The following is a 25,482-nucleotide window of genomic DNA, read 5'->3' on the forward strand; positions in this document are numbered from 1 at the left end:
TGCGGCGTCTCCTTACCACTGGAACTGATACCCAAAGAGCAGGTAACCTAAGAACCAGCCCAGCCCCCCTGCCCTGTCATCCTGGCTGGCAGCCAGAGAGCTGGGCCAGGGGGTGATTCTAACCTGGGTTTTCACGGTGCCCCTCAGCCTGCATGTGCACCAGCTGGCCCTTCCCCTCTGCCAGCCCCTCAGGGGTGAGGGGCCCCGCTCTGGGTGAGGCCCTTCAGATGTGAGATTAAGGAAGCGCCCCTCCCTATTTCCTGAAGACGCTTTGCAGCATCAGATGCTCTCCCTTTCCTCCTCGATGGTAACATCAGCTTAACCAAGAAAAAAGCCTCTTCCTTTGGCAGTTACAGGGGTGGTGTGAAGGAATGACCCCAACCATGAGGTGGGGTGTGGAGGCCTGACCTGGACTGTGTGAGGTCAGGTCACATTTCCGACCCTTCTCTCCCCTGCCCAGCTCTATATTTCTTCTTTAAACCTCAAGTTCCCCTTTCCTAACATCATTTTCAGCTGGTTTTCTTTGTAAGCTGCTTTCTTCACCTTGCATGTCAGCTCATTCTTAAGCCAAACTGCTGACTGCAGCAGCTCCCTGCAGTTGGACCTGGGCAGGGCAAGGGGGCCTCCTGGTCAAGCCCCCTGACTTTCCTCAATCCCTATGTCCCGGAGGGAGGGCTTCACCCTTTTAAAATCATTCCGGCCCCTTTGAGAACCTGATGGCAGGAAACCTGGCGGGAAAGTTTCTCACCCATCCAGGGAGTCCTCAGGCCTGCAGCTCAACGCTAACACAGACCCTCTGGAGAGGAGGAAAGTGAAGCGCGGTGTGGGCGAGGAGTGGGCCGCTGGGCGAGCCAAGAGCAGCTGGGGGCCGGGAAGCCTGCTGCCTCGCCTCCCTGCCAGGGGCCGCGGGTTCTATTCCTGCCGCGTGGGAACGAGCTATGTTTAGGGCTGAGCTTCGTCAAACAGCCTGCAGCCTGGTGTCAGGCAGAGCTCTGCATCCTGTGCCCGCAGGACCCGCCCTCCCAGCGAAGGTCTATCCTGGAGGGCACGGCTCCCGCACAGCTGAGGGAGGTCACCTACCTCGTGGGCGCTGCCTCAGGCCTGCGCTGTGGGCTGGAGCAGGGTCCCGGCACCTACGCCTGGGTGCTGCCTCTGGCCCGGGCTGTGGGCGGGAGCAGGCTCCGCCGGCGTGGTCTAGGGCAGGGGTAGAGCGGGTCAGGAGGCCTGGCTTCCCCAGCTGTTTCCCATGGACCAAACACTTAAAACCTCAGCCTCGCCCCCTGTATTGCCGAGGTCTGCTTGTTTTAGGGATGGAGATCTCCTCCCCTGAGGGGCCAGGGGTGACTAATCCCACACAATCTGGCCACAGAACCGTCAGACTCCGAGGACCAATGCTGGGGGACACCAAAGGCAGTGGCCTCCCGGCCCTGGTCTGGGGGTCTCAGGTGCCTCGGGCCTTCGTGCAGCCGATCCCGCAGAGCGCAGGCGGCGGTGACTGGACGGAGGCCCCGGCCCCGCGGCCGCTGTGCCTCGCAGCCTGGAGGCCGGGCTGGGAGGCCGCGTGCCCGGCACCGCCGCCACCTTTCCCGGGGCGAGCAGGCGGGGCTGCCCCCGGTGGGAGGACGCGCCCCAGGCCGGGACCCGGGGCGGCCCTGCGGGGTCCGGACACAGGTTTACGGAGCGCCGGCCGGGAACGGGGCGGTCAGGCCTGCACCTCGGAGCCAACTTGGGGGAACCCGGCATCGAAAGGCCCATAGGAAGCCCGGTTCGCCATTTGTCCGGCGACCCCGGGTCTCAGCCCGAACTCGTCCCGGCCCGCGGCCCGCGGCCCGGGGCTCTGTCCCTGCCTCCGCCCGCTGGGGCCGGGGGGAACGGGGTCCCGGGTTCGCGGGGCCGGGGGCGGGGTGCGGAGCGCGGGGGGAGCAGGGTCCCGGGTTCGCGGGGCCGGGGGCGGGGGGTGCGGAGCGCGGGGGGAGCGGGCAGACAAAGGGGGACGGCGGGCGGGAAGACAAAGCGCGGAGGGGCCGGCGGCGGCGCGGGGCGGGGGCGGCCCCGGGCGCGGCGGAGCCAATGGGCGGGCGCGCGGCGGGGGCGGCGGGGGCGGCGCCGCGATAAGGCGGCGGCGGCGGGGGCGCCGGGAGCCACAGCGAGTGGTGGCTGCTCGCGCCCGCGCCCGCCTCGCGCTGGGAGCGCCCCCCGGACACCGACCCCCGCCCGCGGTCTCGGCGGGACCCGGTGAGACTTGGCGGGCGGCCGAGGGTGGGGGCTGCACCGGCTCGCAAACCGGGCGCCTAGGGGGGCGGCGGGGGGCGCCGCTCCGGAGCCCCGAGGCCAGCAGCCGGCCCCCGGGACAAGGCGCCGGGCGGGGAGGGGCCACATTCCCCTCGGTGGGTCCGCGGGATCCCGGGTGAGGGGTCGCGCCCACGCGGGGTCTGGGGACGAAGAAGCGGGGCGCGCAGCGGGCCTGGCCGGAGAGCGCTGTCCAGGGGCGGGGGGACCGGGCTGGGGAGCCGGCGGCCTCGGCCCCTCGGCCCCGCGCTGGGCAGCGTCGGGCTGGGGTCAGGCCAGGGCAGCGCGATGTCGCCCCAGCCCTGCCCGGCCCGCCCTCTCCTGACCTCCCTCACCCCCACCCACTCCCACCCACCCCACCCCAGCGGTCCCGCTCCGCGAGGCGCTCCCGGCGGCTGTGCACAGCCCCCTCCTCAGCCGCCCTGTTAGGCCCCGACATATGGTTCCACTCAGGAGCCCCCGCCCCGGGGGAGCAGCGTGGGGGGCTGGCGGGAGAAGGGGGACGGGGTGAGGGGCGGAAGTGGCAAGACCCAGAGCAACAGGAAATGACTTGGGAAAGTCCCAACCGCAGCCCCCCGCCCCCCTTGCCTGTAAACACCCCCACCCTGCAGGCCTGGGAAGGGCTTGTGGGGCCTGACCTACCGACTTCCCCTTGCAGAACCCAGCGGGTGCCGCGTCCCAGCCCGGGCCACCATCACTTCCAATCAGCCATGTTCCAGGCCGCAGGAGCCGCCCCGGCCACCCCCTCTCATGTAGGTGACCAGCCGGGTGGGAGGACACTCCGGGGCAGGGGTCTGGCCTGGGGATGAAGGGGTGAGGAGCGGTGTTTGCCTACCACCCTTCCCCTCCCCCCTCGAGTGCCCCTGGGATCTGGGCTGGTGACCCCGGTGAAGGCTGGGGCATCTCAGCTGCCCCTGCCCTGACTGGCCCTCTCCCTTAGGAAGCCAAAGGCGGCGGCGGCCCCAGCACTGTCCAGCGCTCCAAGGTAGGACCCCACCCCTGGAGTGGTGTTGGGGATGGAGGGAGGGATGGGCGCTGGTCAGACCCCTGGCTGAATCTCTCCCCCACAGTCCTTCAGCCTCCGGGCCCAGGTGAAAGAGACCTGTGCTTCCTGCCAGAAGACCGTGTACCCCATGGAGAGGCTGGTGGCGGACAAGCTCATTTTCCACAACTCCTGCTTCTGCTGCAAGCACTGCCACTCCAAGCTGAGGTGCGCCCTTGCCCTGCCCCTGCCCCTGCCCGCCTTCCAGCCCTCACCCGACCTGACCACAGTTGTTCTGCTTCTGCAGCCTGGGCAATTACGCGGCACTGCATGGCGAGTTTTACTGCAAACCCCACTTTCAGCAGCTGTTTAAGAGCAAAGGCAACTATGACGAGGGCTTCGGCCGGAAGCAGCACAAGGAGCTCTGGGCCCACAAGGAGGTGGACCCCAGCACCAAGACAGCCTAAGGCTCTCTGACCGTCCATTCCCTCTGACGAGGGCCTGGAGCAGGACAGTGGGAAGTGTGGAGAGACTGGACCTGAGCTCACAGGGGGAGACGGTGGGAAGGGGATGAGGCCATCTTGCTCCAGCAGAGGGTTATGGGGGCAGGGCTCTGCTCCAGGATTCCTTCGTTCTCCCTCAGAGGGTGGGGATTTGGGAACCAGGGTCGGAGGTTGCTCACCACCCTGCTTCCTGCTGCTTTCGCCCTCTCCCACCTAACCCCCTGGCTCCCCGGGAGGCCCCCAAGCCCAGCTTCCTTATCTAGGTGCCTTTTCTCCAGCCAGGAGTCAGCATGCCCCCTCAGGGTCCTAAGCTCCCTCACTGCCACCTGGGGCCCCGTGTGGCCCGTTTGTCTCCCCATCTACCTCTGTCCTTAGCCTGGTTCTGAGCCATGGAGACTGGAGGAAGGAGAGCCAGAGGGCCTCTGCTGGGCCTCGCAGAGTGCCCCCAGGGCTCGCTGTGGCAGGGCATGCCCCGGCGGGGCTTGGGACCATTGCACACCGCCCGCACAAGCGAAAGCACCTGCCAGTCTGAGAGCCACGGAGTCTGGTGGGGGCCACACTCCCTTCCTCTTCTCGTTTCTGCCGGTTCTGACTTGTGATCAACCCCGTTTTAAACATGTTTCAACGGATCCTGACTCTGTTATGTGGTCTGATTGGCTGGGGGGCAGGGGGCAGGGACACAGATTCACCATGCTAAGGTGAAGGGGGGAGGGCACAGTCGGCACAGAGCACATCTGGCCTTGATGGGGGACAGTGATGGGTATCAGAAATACCAGTCAGCCTGAGAAAAAGGGTGTCCTCTTCCAGCCATGTTTCCGTGCTGTAAGACCTCTGGATTTATAACAAACTCCTTTGTCCTTCAGCCTTGGTGTTGGTTAAGAGGGTCAGGCATCAGTGCGTGATGGTTCCTGGCTTCACTGCACTTCAATATGTGGGGGTAGAAAGCAGAACCCTTCTGCTGAGCCCTGGTCTGGGCCCCTTTTGTCCTGGAATCAGTAAGGGATGGAGAGAATCAGCATATCTCACCCTGCTTTTTCAAGCTCCAATGAGGGCAGCCATGGTTAGTCCCAGGTAGTCCAAACAACTTTCCTGCCCCCTCTGAGGGACAAGGCACACTTGGAGGACCCCCCACACCAAACAGAATAGAGGCAAGAAGTCTGGGTTGTCTAACCCAGCCCAGCTGTCCCTATTTCCCCAAATTGCCTGTGAGCTATGGAAGTTGGTAGAGCAAGAGGGCAGGCTCCTGGGGACTTACTGCCACTGCCCCATAGAACTGAAGTTCTTAAGTGGCCTTATGCGAGGCCTCAAACTGGTGGCAGATGGGCCACTGTTGTGTGGAAGTAGACTTGGCTCCTCGAAACAGCAAAGCTAACAGTAAGCAGAATGGGTCCTCTGAGAGCCTCACTCAAGGCAGGCCCGACTTAGATGGGGACAAGGATGGTCTCACTGCCCAGAGCTCAGGAACAGCCACATAGACCAGGGGGAGGCACTGGATTCCTGCCTTGAAAGGGTGGGACTGAGGGAAGACTCCCTAGGCTGGGAAGACTACTAGATGTCATAAAGGTGCTGGGAACCCAGCCACGTGACAGTGGGGACTGCCAGTGCCATGTCAGTAAGTCAGCCCTCAGCAGAGCTGGCAGCAGGAAGGGGAGGTGCCATCTTGGCAGTGGTACCAGCCAAGTCGTCCCATCCAGAACTACCTCTTGGAGTCAAGCTCTCTACTCGGGCCCACATTTGTTAATAGGCACTATGCCTGGCACCTCCCAGGCAAACACCTGCTCCCTCCACGTTCAACCAAAAGCATCGTCACCGGACCCCTTGGGTATAAATGATCCCTTTTTATTTTAAGTAATGCACGACACTGGCCTGGCTTTGCTCTGCAAGCCCTCGGTCAAGATATAGTCAAATAACTATGGCTGCAGGTTCTTCTGCACGACCCACAATTCAGACACAGACACAGAGCTGAGGTGGGTGGGAGGGGCAGGAGGGTGGCAGAGGGCAGACTCTCCCCAGCTCTGGCCTCTGTTGGGTTGGCCAAGGCTGACACCCCACGGAATGATGAGCAAATGGCACAAGGCCCTTCCCACAGCAACCTGGAGCCGCTGGGAATTGCCCTTCAGAACCTTTGGGCCCAGACTGTTCTAAGCCCACAACTTTTTCATCTGAGTTATTTAATAATAAATTAAAATTAAACAATAGCTTGGTCCTGAGGATGCTGATCCAGCATGTCCACATTTTTGGCACAAATATCAGGGTCTTGGTTGTTGTTTTTTTTGTTTTGAGTGCATGGCTTGTTGGCTTGTTTGCAAATTAATTTTTAAAAACATTCCCTGTGAAGTAAGACCCTGGGGTGGGGGGAGCGGGGGCTCTGTGAGAGCCTGAACCTGGGACACAGAGTCGTCTCATCTTGTCAGCTCCGGCACTGCGCGTGCTCTGTTTCCTCTTAGAAAATGGAGACAGGACAGGGGTGTAGGCCCAAGAAGAGTGGTGGAGCCATCAGGACAGGGTTGTGGAGAGGCCGAGCTGCCACTACACAGCTTTGGTCGAGATGAGGGGCTGGTCCCCACCCTGGGCAAGGGCCGAGGGGGAGGCAGGAGCATATGCTCGCTGTCTTAGGGCCGGGCTGGGGTGCCTGACAAAGACCCCTGGGAGAAGAGGATGGAAATGGGCCCAGGCCCAACTGGCACCGTGCAACACATTCCTGTAAAACCTGCTTTCATTTTTCTCTCTTGAGGCATCCATCACCTGTAACAGTCTAGAAGTGATATATATAAACCACCAAATATGATCTGAGATATAAATTAACAAGTACAAGGCCTCACATTACATGATGTGAAAAGGCTAAAAACAGCGATAGAAACTACATTCATAAAAGTGCATCGTCAACATACAACGAAGGCTTTGGCTTGTTCTGGTGCCCACAGGGACGTGGGCATGGCTGGCAATGAACTGCCTGGCGCTAATCCTCAGCTCCCTGGAGACACCCATCCCTGGGCACTGGCTGCTTTTTTTTTTTTTCTTTAATGACAACTCCCAAGGAAACTGGGTGTTGAGAGGGAGGAGCTCTAGCAATAGGCACATTTTGGAGGGGAGGGGCCTGAAGAAAGGACTAGCGCCCAGGCTGAGGTAAATAAGGCCAACTCTAAGCTGCTTGGAGATACTGGCTCCCAGACCCCTGATGCCATTCCTCCGCCAAGGGAGGAGCAAGAAGGGAAAGAGGGTGAGACCTCGTGGGGATGGGCAAGGCAGGCCAAGGAGGAACAGAGCTGGCGGTTTTAGACATGGTTGGTGGCATCACAGGGGCTCTCACTTCTACCAGTTGGAGGGCTCTGGCCTAGCAGGGTCATACTCACAGACAGCCTGATACAACTCCCCTGGCCAGCCTACGCTCTCAGTGTGCTGTCCATCTTCCTGTCCGCTGCAGTGTGAGAACAGATGCCAGGCCAGGAGCACAAAGGCCATTACCTTCAGCTCTTTCCAATCCAGCCCGAGGCCTGGGCCCACAGCAGGGGGACTCAGAACCCAGAGGGGACACAGTCTCCAGTTTAGAAACTGGGTACAGCATAAGAGTGACTCCAACTTGTAAAACAGACAATTGCATTGACAAAACTGCCCCTTAGTGGGCAGTTCCACATCTCAGGCCCCTGCTTGGGAAGGCAGGGTCACAGGGCAGGTAGGACAGGTCCTCCTTCCCTGAATAAGGCAGCATAACATTGCTTCATTCATCTTTGGTAAGGAAGGGACTGGCAAGCTGACCTGGGGCTCCAGGGGAGTGCAGCCCAGGCCTCTGCCTTCCATTGGCTGCAGGACGCTGGGCTTTACCTCAGGCTTGGGTGGGCTCATCCAGCCCAGAGATGCCCTGGTGATCTCCAGACATGGGGAGGAGAAACAAAATAACACTTGAATGAAAGTAACACTATTCGGACCCTCGTGTCCATCTTGTGCCCCAGACCCAGGGCTCTGGAGCTGATTGCAGTGACAAGACACAGCCCCAATGGTGGAGACCATGGCACCTTGCACACTGTTCCTAGCCCCTTGCCCTCCATGCTGAGCTTACGAGGCTGGAGGTCTCGGGTTTGGCAGGCTGGGGGCTTCCAGTCCTTGAGGCTGCAGCCACCCCACCCTGGTTCTGAGCCCCAGTGGCAGAAGGGGCACAGACAAACGCTGGCTGGACTGTAGTTCCATGGTCCTCAGCCTTGCCTGGGAGAAGCAGCAACTTTGCTGAGTCCCATAGCAGCCCCTTGCCCTGCAGCAGGGGCAGCTGGCAGCAGCGTGGCCTTGAGAGCTCAGTACACAAGCTGTGCAAAGTGGTGTGTGAGCAGCTCTTCGGCCGAAGGTCTCTGTCGGGCCTCCACAAAAATGCGCCTCAGGAAGTCCCGACCGTGCTCAGAGATGTGGGAGGGCAGCTGAGGGTTGGTGGGCTGCGTGGCAATCTTGAAAATGGCGGCCATGGCTTCATACTCTGCCCAAGGTGGTTTCTCTGTCAGCATTTCTACCACAGTGCAGCCCAGGCTCCTGGAGAGAGAGAACTCCATGTCACCTCTTGGCCATCCTGGGCACCCAGCAGCCCTGCCCACTGCTGTGAAAGGAGGTGCTTTTCTCAGAACACCCTGAGGCGGGATGGGCCACGGTGAGGATCAACACCCTGCAGAGCAGCGGTCGCCAACCTTTCGGACCTCACGGACCACCAGTGGGCCCAGACCACCCGTTCGTGGCCGCTGGTCCAAAGGTCTCCTTAGACCAGCGGCCGCCAACCTTTCGGACCGCCGGTTGGTGACCACTGCTAAAGAGGGTCCTCAATGCCAGAAGAGGATTCAAAAAACTACCAGCCTTATCCACACAGCTTCATCAACCTATACCTACTTGGATACTTCTTGAGACTGGGGAAGAGAACCACTTAGTATGGACAGAAAGAGCTCCAAGATAACTATATTAGTTTCCTATTGCTGCTGTATCAAATGTGCCTGCTTTACAAATGAGCCTAATGGCATAAAAAACAATACAAACTTATTCTATAATAGTTCTGGAGGTCAGAAGTCTAAAATCAGTCTCACTGGGCTAACGTCCAAGTCTCAGTGGAGATGGCTCCTTCTGGAAGCTCTGAGGGGAGAATTTCCTTGCTTCTTCCAGCTTCTAGAGTAGGGGTGTTGAACTCAATCAGAGAAGGGGCCAAAATCTAAAATCCAGCCTAAATCGTGGGCCGAATGGTTTACTGAACAGTCATAAACTGTCGTTGTGATGGAAACGCAGCGGAGTGCAGTGATGACAGCGCGGTGCGGGCCACATTGCAAGGCCTGGCGGGACGGATTTGGCCCGCGGGCCTTGTGTTTGACACGTGTTCTAGAGGCTGCCTACATTCCTTGGCTCATGGCCCCTTTCTTGCACCACTCCCAATCTCTTGCTTACACTCTCACACTTACTACCCACTATGATCTCCTGCCTCCCTTTTATAATATAAGGACCCTGATGATTATGCTGGCCCACCTGGATAATCCGGGATGATCTTCCCATCTCAATATTCTTAAATTAATCACATCTGCAAAGGCCCTTCTGCCATATAAGGTAACATTAACAGGTCAAAGGAGTTAGTACTTGGACATCTTCAGGGGACCATCACTCAGCCCACCACAAAAATGTTCCAAGAGGAAGAGCCTTCCAGGCCCTTTCAGAGGATGGACATGAAGTTAAGGGGAGCAAATGCAAGCCGTCTGAGCATTAGGGAAACGCCTGCTAGTGTTTAGGGCTGATCCAGGTCCTCAGAATGGATTCAACCTCTATTTTAGCAAAGATCAGGGATGTTTCCCACAGCATAAGTTCCCAGCAATAACATTTCTTATTTGAAGTTAATACATACCACCACCTCTGTATCCTGATCTAGTTGGCAAGAGGTGGACCGACCCTCCCTCCCTCCCTCCCTCCCTCCACATCAGAGAGTCCAAGCTCATTTGTAAGTTGGGGCCACAGAGCCCAGAAGGGAGATGGGGTCCCAGCATGCTCGTAGTGCTCACCACACATCTGCTTTCCTTCCATAGCCTTCGCCGCTGATGACCTCGGGGCTCATCCAGTAGGGTGTGCCGGTGACCGAGCGCATACCCGGGCCTGACATGCAGATGGTCTGCAGGCGCTTGCTGGCCCCAAAGTCCCCCAGCTTCACATTCCCGGCAGAGTCTCGGAGGATGTTGGCTCCTAAGGCATGAAAGAGCAGAGCCTGCAACCCTGAACCCTCAGGCCTTTTTCCTCCCTCTTTCCCTCCCTCCCAGGTCACAGGGCTGCTGGGAGGATGGGGCTATCATGAATTAGATGTGAACTGTACAGGGCAAACAGCCTCAGCCCTATAGCACGAAATGATTATTACCATGGTCAACATTGCTGAGCACTTCATTCTGCAATATTTTTCCAAATTGCTCAACTGATCTTCATACCAATTCCCCAAGAAAGCAATTAGGGTCCTACTTTTCAGAAAGTTTGAAAATGGTCAAGCGACCAGGTCTTGGGGACCCCAGGGCCTGCCCCTACTCACCTTTGATGTCCCGGTGAACGATCATGTTGCTGTGCAGGTAAGACATGCCCTCCAGGATCTGCCGGGTGTATTTTCGGGTCACACTCTCTGTCAGGGCGCCATAGGCCTTCAGCTGGTCTTTCACTGAGCCCTACAGCCACAGAAGTCAGAGGGAGTCACTGCAGGAAGGTGGCAGGAGAGGGGCAAGGCTATTTCTAGCCCCCAGCATTGCAGTAAATAAGTGATAGATCCAATTCCCACTTGCAATGTACCAGACACTTTGCTAGGGACTGCTGGGCAGCTTGGGGAAAAGTCTGAGACAGCCCTTCCTTCAAGCACCGTACGACTCAAATCCAGAAGGGGTCCCACTGCCCCGGGAAAGGCAGTCCTTAGTGGACAGTGCAGCCATCCTGGAAGCCTCAGGTGAGGCGGCCTGGGAGCATTTCTCACCCTCACCGTCACTGTGACCACAGGCAGGCCCTTCTTGACTACACACCCTGCTGTCACCTCACCTTCTCCTGTGAGCCTCTGGACCAAACCCATGTCGAAGGAATCCCTTCTGCAGGCCCGAACCCCAGGTGAGGCCCTCTCTTATGCGTCTCACACACACCAGGGGCACATACCCCCGGCATGTACTCCATGAAGATGGTCAGAGTCTTCTCAGCGCGGTCCCGCAGACAGCCGTAGTACTGCACAATGCGCTCATGCTGCAAGTTTTTCAGCAACTGGATCTCACACTCCAGAGCACTCACCTCCTAGGGGAGAGGCCAGTGGTCACCTCAGCTCTCAGGGCCCTGGTCTGCCTGCCTGGGATCAGCTCAGCTTGCCCTAGTCAGTGTCCTCAGAGTGGTCTGCCTTGGGAACTTTAGCTGGAGAAACGGGGGACTCTCTCAACTGTCTGGCTGTTGGCCTCAGTGCAGGGCAACCCTTTGAATGGTGGCACTCCAACACAGGCAATAGAAAAACAGAGGTGGGAGAAGGTGTTGTGGGTGCTTGGTAACTGCTGTACTTCAGTAACTCGTGTATTGATCCACTCAGATTGGAGTGTAGGCCACACCCAAAGCTGAACTACGAAGACAGGCTCCTTCCTGGGTTGAAAGAGGCATCATTTGAGAAGGCATGGGCTACTCTTGGTGGCACTCTCATTTTGGGTTGCTTAGTACTTTGGCATCAACTCAGTTCTTCATATCCAATCCTTCCTTGGGGTGCTGGTGCTCTTTGGACCACAGTCCCTTCACTCCTTGGCCAGGACCACGGTGGACAGCAAGGGAACGTGGGAGGAATAATAATGGAGGAAACAACCTATAGCTTTTAAGCAATTAGCTTGTGCAAAAAAGACTGGTATTTGGTTGAGAGGGTGAAACTGGAAGTCAGACCATGAGGAAGATAGTACCTTGCTTGTCTCAGGACTATCTGGATCAAACTGGACCTGCTTAGAAGCAAGTTCACGTCCTGTATCCACGTCATAACACAGATAGACCCTGCCGAAGGCACCCTGGCCAAGGAGCTTCCCCCGGCGCCAATTGATGGGGGCACTTGGAGCTACAGGAGAGCAGAAGGAAAGAGCTTTAGTCTGTGCACATTATTTATTGATGTCCTCCCTGATTCCCCAGAGGCTCTATATGGGACCGTGGCTGCATCCCCCATCACCTGGCACTATTACAACTGACTGCATCATCTCCACCCCACCTGTAGCAGGCCTAGTGCCCTGTTAGTCAGACCTTCAGGCCTGAGTCCCATAAAACAGAGAACTGACTGAAGTCATGGTTAAATGCTTTTCTGCATTGATCCAACACCTGTATCTCCAAAGCCCCTAAATATCTTAACATGGCAGGGATTAAGGAGACTGCTTTTTAGTTTAAACATGGAAAAACTAAAGACCAAAGAGAGGAAGTGGCCTGTCACACAAAGGTGGAGAAGGACTAAGGTGAAGTGGGTCTGCTGTCCCCCTGCAGGCTCTTCCAGTTTGGAGAGGATGAGCCAAAGCAGCTTACTGCTGAGCCAGACAACCCCGTAGACTCACTGGCTTCCCAACCTGCAGCTCATCTGAGCATCCCCTGGCCAATCTCCTCCTAGTGAGGCCCACTCCTTACACTTGGTTGGCACATTCCTCTCCTGCACAGAGAGGGCATTCTCGCTGTCCGCACTCCGCAGGCGCCCACGGGGGTCCATATATTGCACTGCCAGACCCATGTTCTCGCCGTTCGTGCTCAGGGAACGGCTGGAGGGCACCAGGGTGAACAGGTTACCTTGATGACGTCGTATTCGGGGAAATGTTCTTCTGCCTGAAGGGGTGCAGGGGCCAGAGTAGAGTAAGTTGGACCTCTGGTCCTGAAGCTGAATGTGCAAACCAGGTCATAACACCATCTCTAGTCCATCCTATCTGCCTTCCTGCCTAACTCATGCCAGAATGGCTTAAGAATCAGGACACCTTAAGAATCAGGACAAAAGCAGGAATTAGGAAGCAGCCAGAGATGGTTAAGGAAGCTCTGGCCAAAGAGAAGGCACAGAGCTGTTTCTCAGGCCCCACAGTACTCGCAGGCCAATCCACAGCTGAAGTGTTTTCCTTGGCATCCTAATCCTAAATCTCAGCAGAAGCTCCATTCCGTCTGCTGCCAAAGGGCAGAAGAGGGCGATGGAGAGCTGGTGCCCTGGAGCAGGCTGCACACTCAAACAAAGGACAAAGTTCCCAGTGACAGTATCCTGAGTCTACAAAAACGGTTCTTCCCTTTTTTTGTTTTTCCCTGTTTCTAAAGCCTCAAGTCTGAACACAGCGCCTCAGAAATCAAGGAAACACAGGACTTGGAGTGCCCTGGCCCACCCCTTTGCAGAGGCTTTTCCCCAGCAGAGTTGTAACTATGTCCTTTTTGAGGCAGCCAGCAGATGGCAATGCACTTACCATCATTGTAGTCCTTGTGGTGCACAGAAACATGATAGCGCCGGGGGTAGGTTCCACCTTTGACCCCTTTGTCATAGAGCTGAGTTTCCCGATCTGAGTAAGAAAGAGGAATCACTGGCTTCTGGGTAGACAATGGTGAGTGGTCCATTTAAGCCCCCAGGACACCTGAGACCTCAGATCAGTAGGCCCAAGGAAACTTAAAACACAGTTCTGGCTTCCCAACTCAGCTTTCAAAGCAAAATGCAGGCAACCCCACCCAGGCAGCCTGGGTGCTCACCGGGGGAACTCACCCGAGAACTCCTGTCTGTTGTCTGGGAAGCTCTGGGCTCGGGACATTCGTGATTTCCGGAAGGATGGACTGGAAAAAAACAAAACAAAATCACAGAGTAGACTTTAGCATACTTCCAAAGCAGCTCACCAGGGCAAAAGGCAGGATATCCAGACTCCAGATGGACTCCCTTTTCTAACTTCCTCACACGCCATTACATGGAAAGAAGCACCTTCTCTTTACTAGCCTAAGACCCAAACCTGACAGGACCCTGAATGATGACCCCTCCAGTCCTACTAAACTCCACTCTGGCTGCACAGCACTTTCCCTTCTTACCCTTTCCTCCCACCTTAGTAACGAAGGAGTTGAAAAGAACAACAAAAAGCCTTGCCTAGGGCAGTAATAAAAATAGCAACACCACGAAGCATCTTCCTTTAAGACTAAACACCACTATCCCATTTTGGAGATGAGGAAACTGAGGAAGAGAGAGGTTAAGGGACTTATCCAAAGCTACTTGACTCATATTTGGTGGCGCTGGGATCCATCTGGCCTAGATCCTGTGAAGGGAAGATGGAAACCGTATGCTCAAGTTAGGCCAGGCATCAAAGAAAGAAGTCCAGGTCATCGGGTTTTACTCTCAAGGAGAAGGAAAAAAAAAAAAAAAAGGCAAGGGAGGGGTGGAGGAAAAACCCAAGAATCAAGTGAGTAAATTTAGTTGTCTTTCCCAGAATCCAACTGAATGGTCCTTTCCTTTACAACGACTAGACTCAGACCTTCTTCAGTCCTGTCCTGCTGCCCCTATCCCTATATCCCAGTTTGGCCACAAAGCTTAGGAGTTGGTCCCTATCCTCGCAGAGCCCTCAGTGGGTAGTAGCAAGCCTCAAACAAAGCTATAAATTGGATATCAACAACTATGACTGTATCTATTCTATATCTAGAGGGGAGGCAGTGCTCACCAGTGTTCAGATCTGTTAAGAAAGACATAGTACTAATTTGGTCATGGTCACAAGGTCAGTACCCACAGGAACAATTAATCAGTGACACAAAGAAAAAAAAAATCTACAAACTTGCCCCACAGCCTCTGACCATAGCTCTAAGCCCAGCCAGATGTGATGAAACATTCTCCTGGACATAACGAAGTCAAGGTGAGAGACTGGCTGGATCAGTGCCAAAGCCAACTCAAAACAACCCTCCGCTGATGAGCAAACCAGCTCCACAGAACCATTTGGTGTGTAAAGGACAGCACTTGTCCCCTCCCAAAGAGCAAGAACAAGATTACACACCAGGCTGTGTAAGCTAGGCAGTCTGGACATTTTATTTTCTTTTTTTATATCCTACTTTCTTATTCCACCAGAAAAACTTAAAAAAAAGCAAACCCATGGATGATAATTCAATTTTGTCCCCAAAACACTGAAGGTCCACTGCTTCTCAGTTTAGATCACAGCAATGAGGCCAACAGTACTAGAGCAGCATGTATTATGTAGAGACAATAAAGCAAGCATTTAATAGCTGTGAGCTGCTATGCTGAGCTATTACATTCATCTAATTATATAAACATAACATTCACATGGTGTTTGGAAAGTTAAGGAGAGGTTCTTTACCAGAAGCACATTTTTACCATGGGCATGTAAGACCAGTGTGGAAACATACATACATACATACATACATACATACATACATACATACTAGCTAACTCTATTTCCTCAGCCCATCAGTTCCAAAACGCCTAGGTACTAACCCCACAACCCATACCTGTCTGCTGACCTGTCCAAGGATTGGCAGCTTCCCGACAAGGAATTTTCAGCACTGTCCAGGGGATCCAGCATCTGTAAGGCAAGTCATACAATAAAACCCCAGCCCAGATCCCTGAATCCAGGTGAGTGAGGGCTATAAGGCCTAGCCAGGGCCAGCAAATGATCCTTTTTGTCAAAATATGAAAGCGCCCTTTCTCTGCCTGTGCAGTGAGAAGAATGAGTAAGAAGGTACCATTCTCTACTAAAGTTTGAAAGGCAAGTATCCAGGAGGGAGGAAAATGCCTGGCTGATATCCCAAGGAGTTCTGCCAGGAGAGCAAAGCTGATGCTGCTTCTCTTGTTGGCATTTTCTTGGCCTATGACTGCTAGAGCCTGGCGCTAGAGATGGTCGTACCCTGCAGAAGCTTCCAGTGCATTTGGGTGGGATCATAATGCTTCTGTTTACACTCCATAACCTCTAATTTACAAAGACAAGTATTGCTCTCACTTCACAGATGAGCCACTGCAGTTCTAGAAAGTTGAGAAGAATGGTCTAAAGTCATGAAACCAGTTAGAGGGCTGTTAATACAGATAAAAAATTTCCCAGTTCCTGGTTCTTGCTTAGGAACAATAGGTAGCTATATAAGGTAAAATGTTTCTCTGGCCCTTAGTCAAATGCATTAACAAAAGGACTTCAGATTAGATTTGTCTCCAACTAATCTCTTCATTTTGTCCATGGGGGAAGTGGTTATCTACTAGCAAGAGTACTCACTATATGACCCAAAGTTAAACATGACATATACATGACATGTCATGTTTAACTTTGGATCAGATAGGAATGCAGAATATTGGAATTATGAAAATTCACTAATAACTTTCATAAAACTAGTTTCCAACTCAAATGATCTCTTCTCATTTAATACTATATGGTCCATCTCACCCATAATTTCAAACACATTAGATCATATTGTCATATATGACATATTTTTAAAAACTATCAATCAGCCAAAACCGGTTTGGCTCAGTGAATAGAGTGTCGGCCTGCGAACTGAAGGGTCCCAGGTTCAATGCCGGTTAAGGACATGTGCCTTGGTTATGAGCGCATCCCCAGTGGGGGGTGTTCAGGAAGCAGCTGATAGATGTTTCTCTCTCATCGATATTTCTAGCTCTCTATCTCTCTCCCTTCCTCTCTGTAAAAACATCAAGAAAAAATAAATAAATAAATAAATAAATAAATAAATAAATAATATATATATATATATATATATATATATATATATATATGCCAATCAAAACAAATTAATGGCAAAGTAAAACTGCAAATCTTGCTAAGAATGTAGAATTTTCCAAAATGGATAAAACCAATATGGAAAGAATTGCTTGTAACCCATCAAATGCATATTTGGCTCGGTAGGAGCAGTTAACAGAAGAAGAGAGAATGGGCAAGTATAACAGCATGACAAGTTATCAAGAAGCAGTGGATTTTCCAAAGGCCTTCAAGAGAGAATGACCTAGATCCAGAAGTCCTCACTAGGAGTCTAATACTCCTATGCCTTGGAGGACCAGCCAGGTAAAAGAAAGCAGTAAAAGGATGAGGGTACAGGACCATGGGGAGGGATGGAGACCAAAAGCAATCAAACTCATTTGCAATCTCTGAGATTTTATACCTAAGTCACCCCTAGAACAGCTGATATTCAGAAGTGCTCTGGTTAGAGAAAACAGGAAGGATGGTCAATAAAATACTCAAGAAGGGAATATGCAGCTAAAAGCACTCCAGGTCACTGTTCTAAACATAAATTTATCTGAAGGCAGAAATATAGAAGAAAAAAGAAGACATGTAAAGAGCCTCTCACAGCGTACATAGTTCAAATAATGTTGTATAGAGATTGGCTATTAAAGGGGAAAGAAAAGTTATACGAATCATTTTTAGGAGAAAAAAAAGTTACAAGAAGTAGTTTTTGGTAAAATCCCCTATTTGATGTTGCTGGCCCTTTTGTTGGATGGTTTACCCCTTAAGAAATTTCCTCTTCCCAGACCAAAACCCCAAAATTTATAAGATTGGATCTTTTTGCAATCAAAGCAAGGTCACTGAAGAATGAGGCCCAGTTGGTGTGGTTCAGTGATTGAGTGCTGACCTATGAACCAAGAGGTCACCAGTTTGATTCCTGGTCAGGGCACAGCTCGATCCCTAATATGTTTCTCTCTCATCGATGTTTCTCTCTTGTCTCCCTTCCTCTCTCTCAAAATAATCAATAAGAACATTACAAAAAAAAAAAAAAAAAAAGACTTCAAAATGAGGCCAGAGTTCTCACTCTTGCTGAGTTCACTAAGCCAAAATGCCATTTTCACCAAGTGAGCCACTAGTTAAAAGACTAGCCTTTTTTTTTTTTATCTCAACATGCTGTGAGATTCATTTAAATTGTTACATATATCTGTTTCTTTAAAAACAAAAACAAGCCTTGTCTAGTCCTAGGCGGTCTGGCTCAGTGGATAGAGCATCAGGCTGTGGACCAAAGGGTCCCAGGTTCGATCCAGGTCAAGGGCACATACCTTGCTTGCTGGCTCCTTGGGTCCTGGCCCTGGTCGGAGACAACCAATTGATATGTTTCTCTCACATTGATATTTCTGTCTTTCCCTCTCTCTTCCACTCTCCCTAAATATAATCAATGGAAAAATATCCTCGGGTGAGGATTAATAATCAATCAATCAATCAATCAATCAATCAAACTTGAGAATCAGAAACATTCTCATTAAATAAATAAGTAAATAACCCTTTCTAATATTCTGTTGAATGACTCTAATACAATTAGTTTATCCATTCTCTCTTAGATGAGCATTTAGGTTGTTTCAGTTTTTGACTCTTAATGAATAAAGCTCTTATACTAGTAAATATCCATGTAGAAGTCTTAGAGAGAAAAAAAAGCTAGCCATTAAAATGGATTAGCCATTGTGGTGGACCCACCATGAAGTGATCCTTCTTCCGTGAATCACAGCCTTGTATAATCCCATCTCCCTGCGTCTGGCAGAACTTAGAACTTGCTTCTAGTCAATAGACTACGGCAGAGAAGATGGGATGTTGGGTATTTCTATGATTATGTTACATTTTATAAGACTCCATCTTTGCAGACTGGAGCAAGAGACTCTTTCACTGGCCTTGAAGAAGCTGCCATATTGTGAAAGGGCCACATGGCAAGGAACTGTAAGTGACTTCTAGAAGCTTAGAGTGGCCACTGGCCAAAAGCCAGTAAGAACTATGATCAAAGAAACCAAATTCTGCCAGAAATGCAGCCTGGCAAACACTTGATTTCAGCCTTGTGTGAGCCTGAGCGTAAAACCCAGCTAAGTCATAACTATTGTAGATTCTTAACCCAAGGAAACTATAAGGTAAATATATGCTATTGTAATCCACTAAGTTTGTAGCAATTTGTTATGTAATAATAGAAAATGAATATAGCTGCTTTCCATCATAAAAGTTCAAAGTAACTAATCCTGCAGTGTAATCTGGATATTACATACTTTCTACCTTGGAAAAAAATTTTTGTTGTTAATCCGCTAATCCTCATCTGAGGATATTTTTTCCATTGCTTTTCAGAGAGTGGAAAAGAGAAGGGGGGGGGCGAGCGGGGGGGCTGGGGGGAGAAAGAGAGAGAGAGAGATTCCATGCTCTTGACCCGGAATCAAACCCATGATCTTTCCATGAGCAGGCTTAGGCTCTAACCACTTAGTAATACTGGCCAGGGCTATATCCTACCTTTAATAAAAAAACAAGCAAAACTAAAATACAGCTGATGAAAACCAAAATCCATCTCTTAGATTTGGTCATATGTTAAAACTGTGGAAATGAAGGTAGTTATAAGGAATATATAAATAGTAGAGTGGGATTTTGCAAGGACATCAGTGAGAGAACTATAGAAGAGAAGAACTTGGTTAAATGCATATTCAGCACCCAAGAAGGCTAGGTAGTTTAGGTCCCATTTTTGGCACAAATTGATATTTTGCCCCTAGAAAGGCATAATCTATATTTTGTCAGGACTGGTTTATAAAAGAGCTATTGGATGGGACTCGAGTCACTTAGTTCTGCATCATGCCCACTAAGAATGCCCCAATTTAACACTGGTCTGACACACTCGCAGGCCCACCCCAGCCTGTACTTACACATTGCTCGTTGGTCTCTGGAATGAACTCCCCCTCACTGTTGATGCTGGTGTAGGACCCCTGCCGGGCAATGCGCTGCTGCCGTTCAGGCACATAGCCAGGGGGAGGTGAACTTCGTCCAGGGTTCTGGGAGCCTAGATCACAGAAACAAGACCTTTGAGTTCAGCCCAGAATGCACATCCTGAGAGGAGCAGACATCCAGCCAGCTCAGACCAAGCATCTCTTACAGTGGCTGTTGGAGTAAACTTCTTGAGCCAGCTGGCTCTTTTCCCTAATCCAAAAACCCCAGAAATGGAGAAAAAATACTTACAGAAAAGTCAAAGAGTGGAGGAGAGGGTTGCTTTTTGAAAGGTAGTCTCTAAGGAGTTTAATTAATTATTTTCAATGTCCTTCAAGAAACACTCTGTTATTCCACATGAAACCAGTCATTAAGAATATATGGCTGGTCCAGGTGTAGAGAAGACAATCTAATAAGTTGGCCATCAAGAACACTTCCAGCTGAAACCGGTTTGGCTCAGTGCATAGAGCATCAGCCTACGGACTGAAAGGTCCCAGGTTCGATTCCGGTCAAGGGCATGTACCTTGGTTGTGGGCACATCCCCAGTAGGGGGTGTGCAAGAGGCAGCTGATCCATGATTCTCTCTCATCGATGTTTCTAACTTTCTATCCTTCTCTGGTCCTCTCTATAAAAAATCAATAAAATATATTTAAAAAATAAAAATAAATAAATTACGCAAAGTGCCGCAGTTATTTAAAAAAAAAAAAAAAGAACACTCCCAGTTTCTTTTTTTTTCTTTTTCTTTTTTAAAATATATTTTATTGATTTTTCACAGAGAGAAAGAGAGAGGGATAGAGAGTTAGAAACATCAATGAGAGAGAATCATCGATCAGCTGCCTCTTGCACACTCTCCACCGGAGATGTGCCCGCAACCAAGGTACATGCCCTTGCCCAGAATCAAACCCGGGACCTTTCAGTCCGCAGGCCTACGCTCTATCCACTGAGCCAAACCAGTCATGGCAACACTTCCAGTTTCTTGTTGGGAGCATCAACCCAGCCTCTTTAAGAGCCATGACAATTAGGTTTCTTAGGTGGGAAGGCTAACCTGGGGCTCTTAGTAACCTAGTTTCCTCACCTGACTCCACAGCAGAGACTGGAAACAAAACTGCTCTGAAAACAGACAAATATATTTGCTGGGTTTCCAGTCTCAACAGCTCACTCACAGCAAGAGGCTACCAATTCAGAGATACCTGAACCATGCCTTCCAAATGATTTCAAATATCTCATGGAGGAAAGAGTCTGTTTGTTCAAATTTTCCAAGCTCTGACTGACACCCTGAGCTAGGGGTGTCGAACTCAATCAGAGAAGGGGCCAAAATCTAAAATCCAGCCTAAATCGCGGGCCGAATGGTTTACTGAACAGTCATAAACTGTCGTTGTGATGGAAACGCAGCGGAGTGCAGTGATGACAGCGCGGTGCGGGCCACATTGCAAGGCCTGGCGGTACGGATTTGGCTCTTAATGAATAAAGCTCTTATACTAGTAAATATCCATGTAGAAGATTAGAGAGAAAAAAAAGCTAGCCATTAAAATGGATTAGCCATTGTGGTGGACCCAACATGAAGTGATCCTTCTTCATGGTCTAAGCAGAAAGTGACTCTGCTCTGAGTATAAACTCAGGGATATTGTACCATGAAATAACAGAGCAATAAAATTAGCCAAGACATTGTTTTCTTTTCTTTTTTTACACGTTACCTATTGTTTAACCCTCACAATACCCCTGCAGTAGAGGTGCATTATCATGCACACTGTACAGAAGGGGAAGCCCCAGCCCAAAGTCTCAGAGTGATTTAATGGTGGGGCTGCAGCTAAAGACAGACTGTGATTTCTAGTGCAGATCAGCCAAGGCAATTCTGAAAACATAATTTATTTCCAAAAGGTAGAAATGCTGCTCAATACAGCGACCAAAGGTAAAACTTCTCCCATGGGGACAATAAGCTCCCCAGGAACAATCCAAACAGAGGACGGGGATCAGCACCATGGGGGAATGTGACAGCCTTTCTGCCAGGAGCCAATGTGGAGAAACAGTGCCATATTTCATGCAGCTCAAATTCAGAGCTGTTCTGTCCATGGTCACTTGTAAGTCAAAGGCCAGGGATACAAGTTGCCATTTGGCCATCTTAAAGAGGAGTTAAGGGGAATATGGACCAAAAATAAGAAACTTACTCTACTTTTCAGAAGTCCAAATGTCAAAGACCCACATAGCTGGCCCTTTCCCTTGGTACCACAGCATAGAATTCTAGTACAACCATGAAAAAAGGACAGTTTGTTTCTTTTAAAGCCTTACCAAATCCCCAAACATGGAGCACTATTTAATACTTGGCTTACAAACATTAGCTTAGTGCCCGCTTCACACTTCTGGCTTTTGGATAACTTCTGTTATCCAAAATGTAGCCCACGCATTCTATGGAAAGTCAATCCATATATTGGCAACATTTGTCAACAGCAGAAGCAACCCAGAGCAAGGTATAGTGAGAAAAGCCTAAACTTGAGAATTAGATGAACAGGGGTTTAAATCAGGCTTTGCCACTCAGCTGAATAATTTAAACTCATCAAAATTTCCTCACTTGAAAAACTACCTACCTCATAAACTTTTTTTTTTTTTACAAGTGATAAATATGGTGGACACAGGTAAATCGATATAGAATTCCATTTGTTTTCTTTACACTTTGTAGCAGATATAATGTACTAGAGGCCCTGTGTGTGTGTGTGTGTGTGTGTGTGTGTGTGTGTGTCCCTCAGCCTGGCCTGTGCCCTCTCGCAGTCCGGAAGCCCTCAGGGGATGTTCGACTGATGGCTTAGGCTCGTTCCCCAGCAGTCAGACATCCTTAGTGCTGCTGCAGAGGCTGGAGAGGCTCCCGCCTCCGCTGCTGTGCTCGCCAGCTGTGAGCACGGCTCATGGCTTCTGGCTGAGTGATGCTCCCCCTGTGGGAGCACAATGACCATCAGGGAGCAGCTCTTGCATTGAGCATCTGCCCTCTGGTGGTCAGCGCACATCACAGTGACTGTTCATTTGCTGTTCAGTCAATTTGCATATTAGCCTTTTAAAAAATATATATTTTTATTGATTTCAGAGAGGAAAGGAGAGGGAGACAGAAACAACAAAGATGAGAGAGAACCACTGATCAGCTGCCCTCTGCACGCCCCCCATTGGGATCAAGCCTGCAACCTGGGCATGTGCTCTTGACCAGAATCAAAACTGGGAACCTGAGACCCTTCAGTCCACAGATCGATGCTCTATCCACTGAGCCAAACCAATCAGGGCTTTATTAGCCTTTTATTATATAAGATTATTATACATGCCAAAACCGGTTTGGCTCAGTGGATGAGCATTGGCCTGCGGACTGAAAGGTCCCAGGTTCGATTCTGGTCAAGGGCATGTACCTTGGTTGCAGGCACATCCCTGGGGGAGGAGGGGGGGGCGAGGGGGTGGTGTGCAGGAGGCAGCTGATCAATGTTTCTCTCTCATCGGTGTTTCTAACTCTCTATCCTTCTCTCTTCCTCTCTGTAAAAACTCAATAAAATATATATATATTTTTAAAAAGATTATTATACAGGATTAGGCTCAGGATCCATTCCACCCTTCTAGTAGGCCTTCCTGTGCTTCAAAAGTTAATCACCTAAAAGCTATTATTTCTAAGACCCCCTGTAGGTTCAGCCAATTAGATGTACTTGTGTGAGATTTAGATGGCTTCCTGCTGTTCTTGCTATTTCTGGGTACCATACACAGAAGCCTTGGTTTTCCTGCTGCAGCATTAGAAGAGGCCACACACTTGGTCTCCAGTTTTACAGGTGCAGGCATCCCCATATGTGGTACGGACCAGAGAAGAGGCGCACTGTACTTCTGGATCTGGTGGCTTCCTGATTATAGAAGAGGGAGGAGCTCTGTGGTTTGTCTGTTTCTCACTATTCCAATGCTCTGGTAAGCCAGAAGTGCACTGAGTCTCTTCTTCCTGAAACTAGTTAAGATTTCTGTTCTGTGCAACTGAATTCTAGCCAATAAAATCTGGAGTGTCCTAGAACAAACAAACAAAATGTCTATTGTAAGGGACTGATTAGATAGAAAGAAAAACTCTTGCTGAGGAGATTGAAGACATTGGTTCAAACTATCCCAGACAAGATAAACTGTCGTCAATCTATGATTTACAGTGTCTAGGGTGAGACCTCCCTGGGATAAAATATCCAGGGCCCCTGACACCCATTCTCTCCTTCATCAGCTGCTAGTAAACTCTTTCCTGGGTTTACAGGTGGGATGGGACTAGCTTACATGAAGCCAGCACTACAGGCCCAGGAGGGGTTGGGGGAAAATAGCAAAGGTTTTCTGAGCTTTTATTTCCAGCCAGAGACTTTCACTTTTTCCAATACACATTGCTGCCTGCAGAGAGCCAGCCTTGTTATCTGATGGGCAATGGGCCAGAGGCTATTGTGTACAGGCCCACAGCTTGGGGCAGGAAAGGGAAGTCTCCCCAAACCAATGGCTATCAGAGGAAGCCAATGGAAAAACCAGGAGTTGGCAGAACTGCTCTAGAGCATTTTCAGTTTTGTTTTTATCTTCCATTTCAGAAACTGGGGGCCAATGAGATGCACAACAGGACTCAAGAACAAGTGAGACGGGGACTTGAACAGACAGGATCCTAACCTAAGAGAACTCTATGACTCACCGATGCTCACATATTTACCAGCAGGGACAGCAGTGAGCCAAACAGTACAAATCACAGTGCTATGTGAGACACAGGTCATTCTAGGTCTCACAAGGCAAGCACAGCAGGAATGCAGGGTCTCTGGGACACCTTTCTCTGGCTCTGGCCTCATCAGGCCATTGGTACCAGAGGGCTCCATTCTAATACCGGCTGAAACAAAAGAGTAGAGTAGTAGTCCTGTATTCAGAGTAGCCAACCACTTCCCATGAAGGAGGAAGGCAGGGGGTTAAGCAGTTCGAATTCTTCCCAGGGCATACCAGCCCTCTGCTAGACTCCTTAAGCCAGAACAGCAGAGTTAAAAACAAAACTCTCATGGTAGGATATGCCGATTCTTCTGCTCTGTACTCTGACTCAAAGCTGAAAGACAGGCTTTCAGATTCTAGCCCTTCTCATAGGAGCCTCCTGGCAGGAAGCTGATGCAGTCAGGAAGTTGCCTCCGGAGGGAGTACTAGGGCTTTGGGTCAGTGTTAATGTGCAGGTCATTGCAAGTACAAAGACACGGCTTTTTCTGAACATCAACTATTTTCTCTGAACCCTATTTTCTGTTGGGGGGCTGATGAGACGGGGGAGGAATCAATTCATTTTTTTCTTCCTCAATGGAAAATCTTAACCAGTATTTTCCAATATGCTCATAATGGACCTGGCTTTCTTCATTCCATAAGACCACGAGAAGAGCCTATGTGGGTCAACTTTCAAAACTGATGTTTTATTTTGAAGTTGCTACCACAGTTTCTGGTCTCATCTAGTATCACAGAAGAATTCATAATGAGGAGGAAAACCTATAGAAGTGAGAGAAGCTGACCATTTTTGTTTCCCTGTGTATGGTCACTACCTCTGCAGTTGTGGTTTCCATTCTTCCAAATCTGTACTAGGACTGGAGGTTTGCATGTGCACAGCTCTCTAATTATTGTTTAGGTGTCAATACAAGTCATCCTATTCTTTCAATTTTTCTCTGCCTGAATTTTTTTCTCCTCTCTTCACACAGAAGAAGGCTCCCCTCTTCCTTGCTAAGGCATTATAAGCCCTCTACCTAGATTCCCAATTCCTCTCTAACAGGAGTCAGCTCCCCCAGGGTCCCCTCTCACCACCTTCAATATTCTTTTTAAAAAATATATATTGTATTTTATTGATTTTTTTTTATAGAGAGGAAGGGAGAGGGATAGAGAGTTAGAAACATCGATCAGCTGCCTCCTGTACACCCGCTACCGGGGATATGCCTGCACCCAAGGTACATGCCCTTGACCGGAATCGAACCTGGAACCCTTGAGTCCACAGGCCAATGCTCTAACCACTGAGCAAAACAGGCTAGAGCCTACCCTAACATCTTGAAAGAACTGATTGCCTCCACTGTCTCCTCAGCTATCCATTCCTCAGAGGTTGCAACCTGACTTGCCTATC

At 50.7% G+C, this 25,482-nt stretch overlaps 2 protein-coding genes across 12 annotated transcripts in view; one reads left to right on the top strand and one right to left on the bottom strand.

Moving 5' to 3' along the window:
* Positions 1 to 2,107: 2,107 nt before the first annotated feature.
* Positions 2,108 to 4,409, top strand: LIMD2 (LIM domain containing 2). The gene is made up of 5 exons (XM_036451628.2): positions 2,108 to 2,235; positions 2,948 to 3,041; positions 3,230 to 3,274; positions 3,360 to 3,499; positions 3,579 to 4,409. The coding sequence occupies exons 2-5, from the start codon at positions 3,000 to 3,002 to the stop codon at positions 3,736 to 3,738; spliced, it is 387 nt and encodes a 128-aa protein (XP_036307521.1). The 5' UTR covers positions 2,108 to 2,235; positions 2,948 to 2,999; the 3' UTR covers positions 3,739 to 4,409.
* A 1,188-nt stretch (positions 4,410 to 5,597) lies between these two features.
* The window catches only part of MAP3K3 (mitogen-activated protein kinase kinase kinase 3), a 64,594-nt gene continuing 44,709 nt past the window's right edge, over positions 5,598 to 25,482 (bottom strand). For 5 of the 11 annotated variants that reach the window (XM_036451635.2, XM_036451633.2, XM_036451643.1 and 2 more), the window contains 10 exons: positions 19,328 to 19,461; positions 15,193 to 15,266; positions 13,463 to 13,530; positions 13,173 to 13,265; positions 12,367 to 12,558; positions 11,667 to 11,815; positions 10,897 to 11,028; positions 10,295 to 10,424; positions 9,783 to 9,960; positions 5,598 to 8,289 (listed from right to left, as the gene is read on the bottom strand). In XM_036451635.2, the coding sequence (XP_036307528.1) occupies positions 8,061 to 8,289; positions 9,783 to 9,960; positions 10,295 to 10,424; positions 10,897 to 11,028; positions 11,667 to 11,815; positions 12,367 to 12,558; positions 13,173 to 13,265; positions 13,463 to 13,530; positions 15,193 to 15,266; positions 19,328 to 19,461 (1,379 nt within the window). In that variant the 3' untranslated portion in view covers positions 5,598 to 8,060. Of the gene's footprint in view, positions 8,290 to 9,782; positions 9,961 to 10,294; positions 10,425 to 10,896; positions 11,029 to 11,666; positions 11,816 to 12,366; positions 12,611 to 13,172; positions 13,266 to 13,462; positions 13,531 to 15,192; positions 15,267 to 19,327; positions 19,462 to 25,482 lie in introns of all 11 variants that reach the window. The other 6 variants (XM_036451634.2, XM_036451637.2, XM_036451639.2 and 3 more) reach the window with 6 other exon arrangements.

The sequence above is a fragment of the Pipistrellus kuhlii genome, unplaced genomic scaffold (assembly GCF_014108245.1).
Source record: "Pipistrellus kuhlii isolate mPipKuh1 unplaced genomic scaffold, mPipKuh1.p scaffold_m20_p_22, whole genome shotgun sequence".
In the NCBI taxonomy this organism is placed as follows: domain Eukaryota; kingdom Metazoa; phylum Chordata; class Mammalia; order Chiroptera; family Vespertilionidae; genus Pipistrellus; species Pipistrellus kuhlii.

What these genes read in the sequence shown, in the direction of transcription:
- LIMD2 (XM_036451628.2), top strand. Translation starts at nt 3,000, where the DNA reads ATGTTCCAGGCCGCAGGAGCCGCCCCGGCCACCCCCTCTCAT. An exon ending in GCACTGTCCAGCGCTCCAAG is followed by an intron (nt 3,275 to 3,359) that starts GTAGGACCCCAC and finishes TCTCCCCCACAG; the next exon opens with TCCTTCAGCCTCCGGGCCCA. An exon ending in CACTGCCACTCCAAGCTGAG is followed by an intron (nt 3,500 to 3,578) that starts GTGCGCCCTTGC and finishes CTGCTTCTGCAG; the next exon opens with CCTGGGCAATTACGCGGCAC.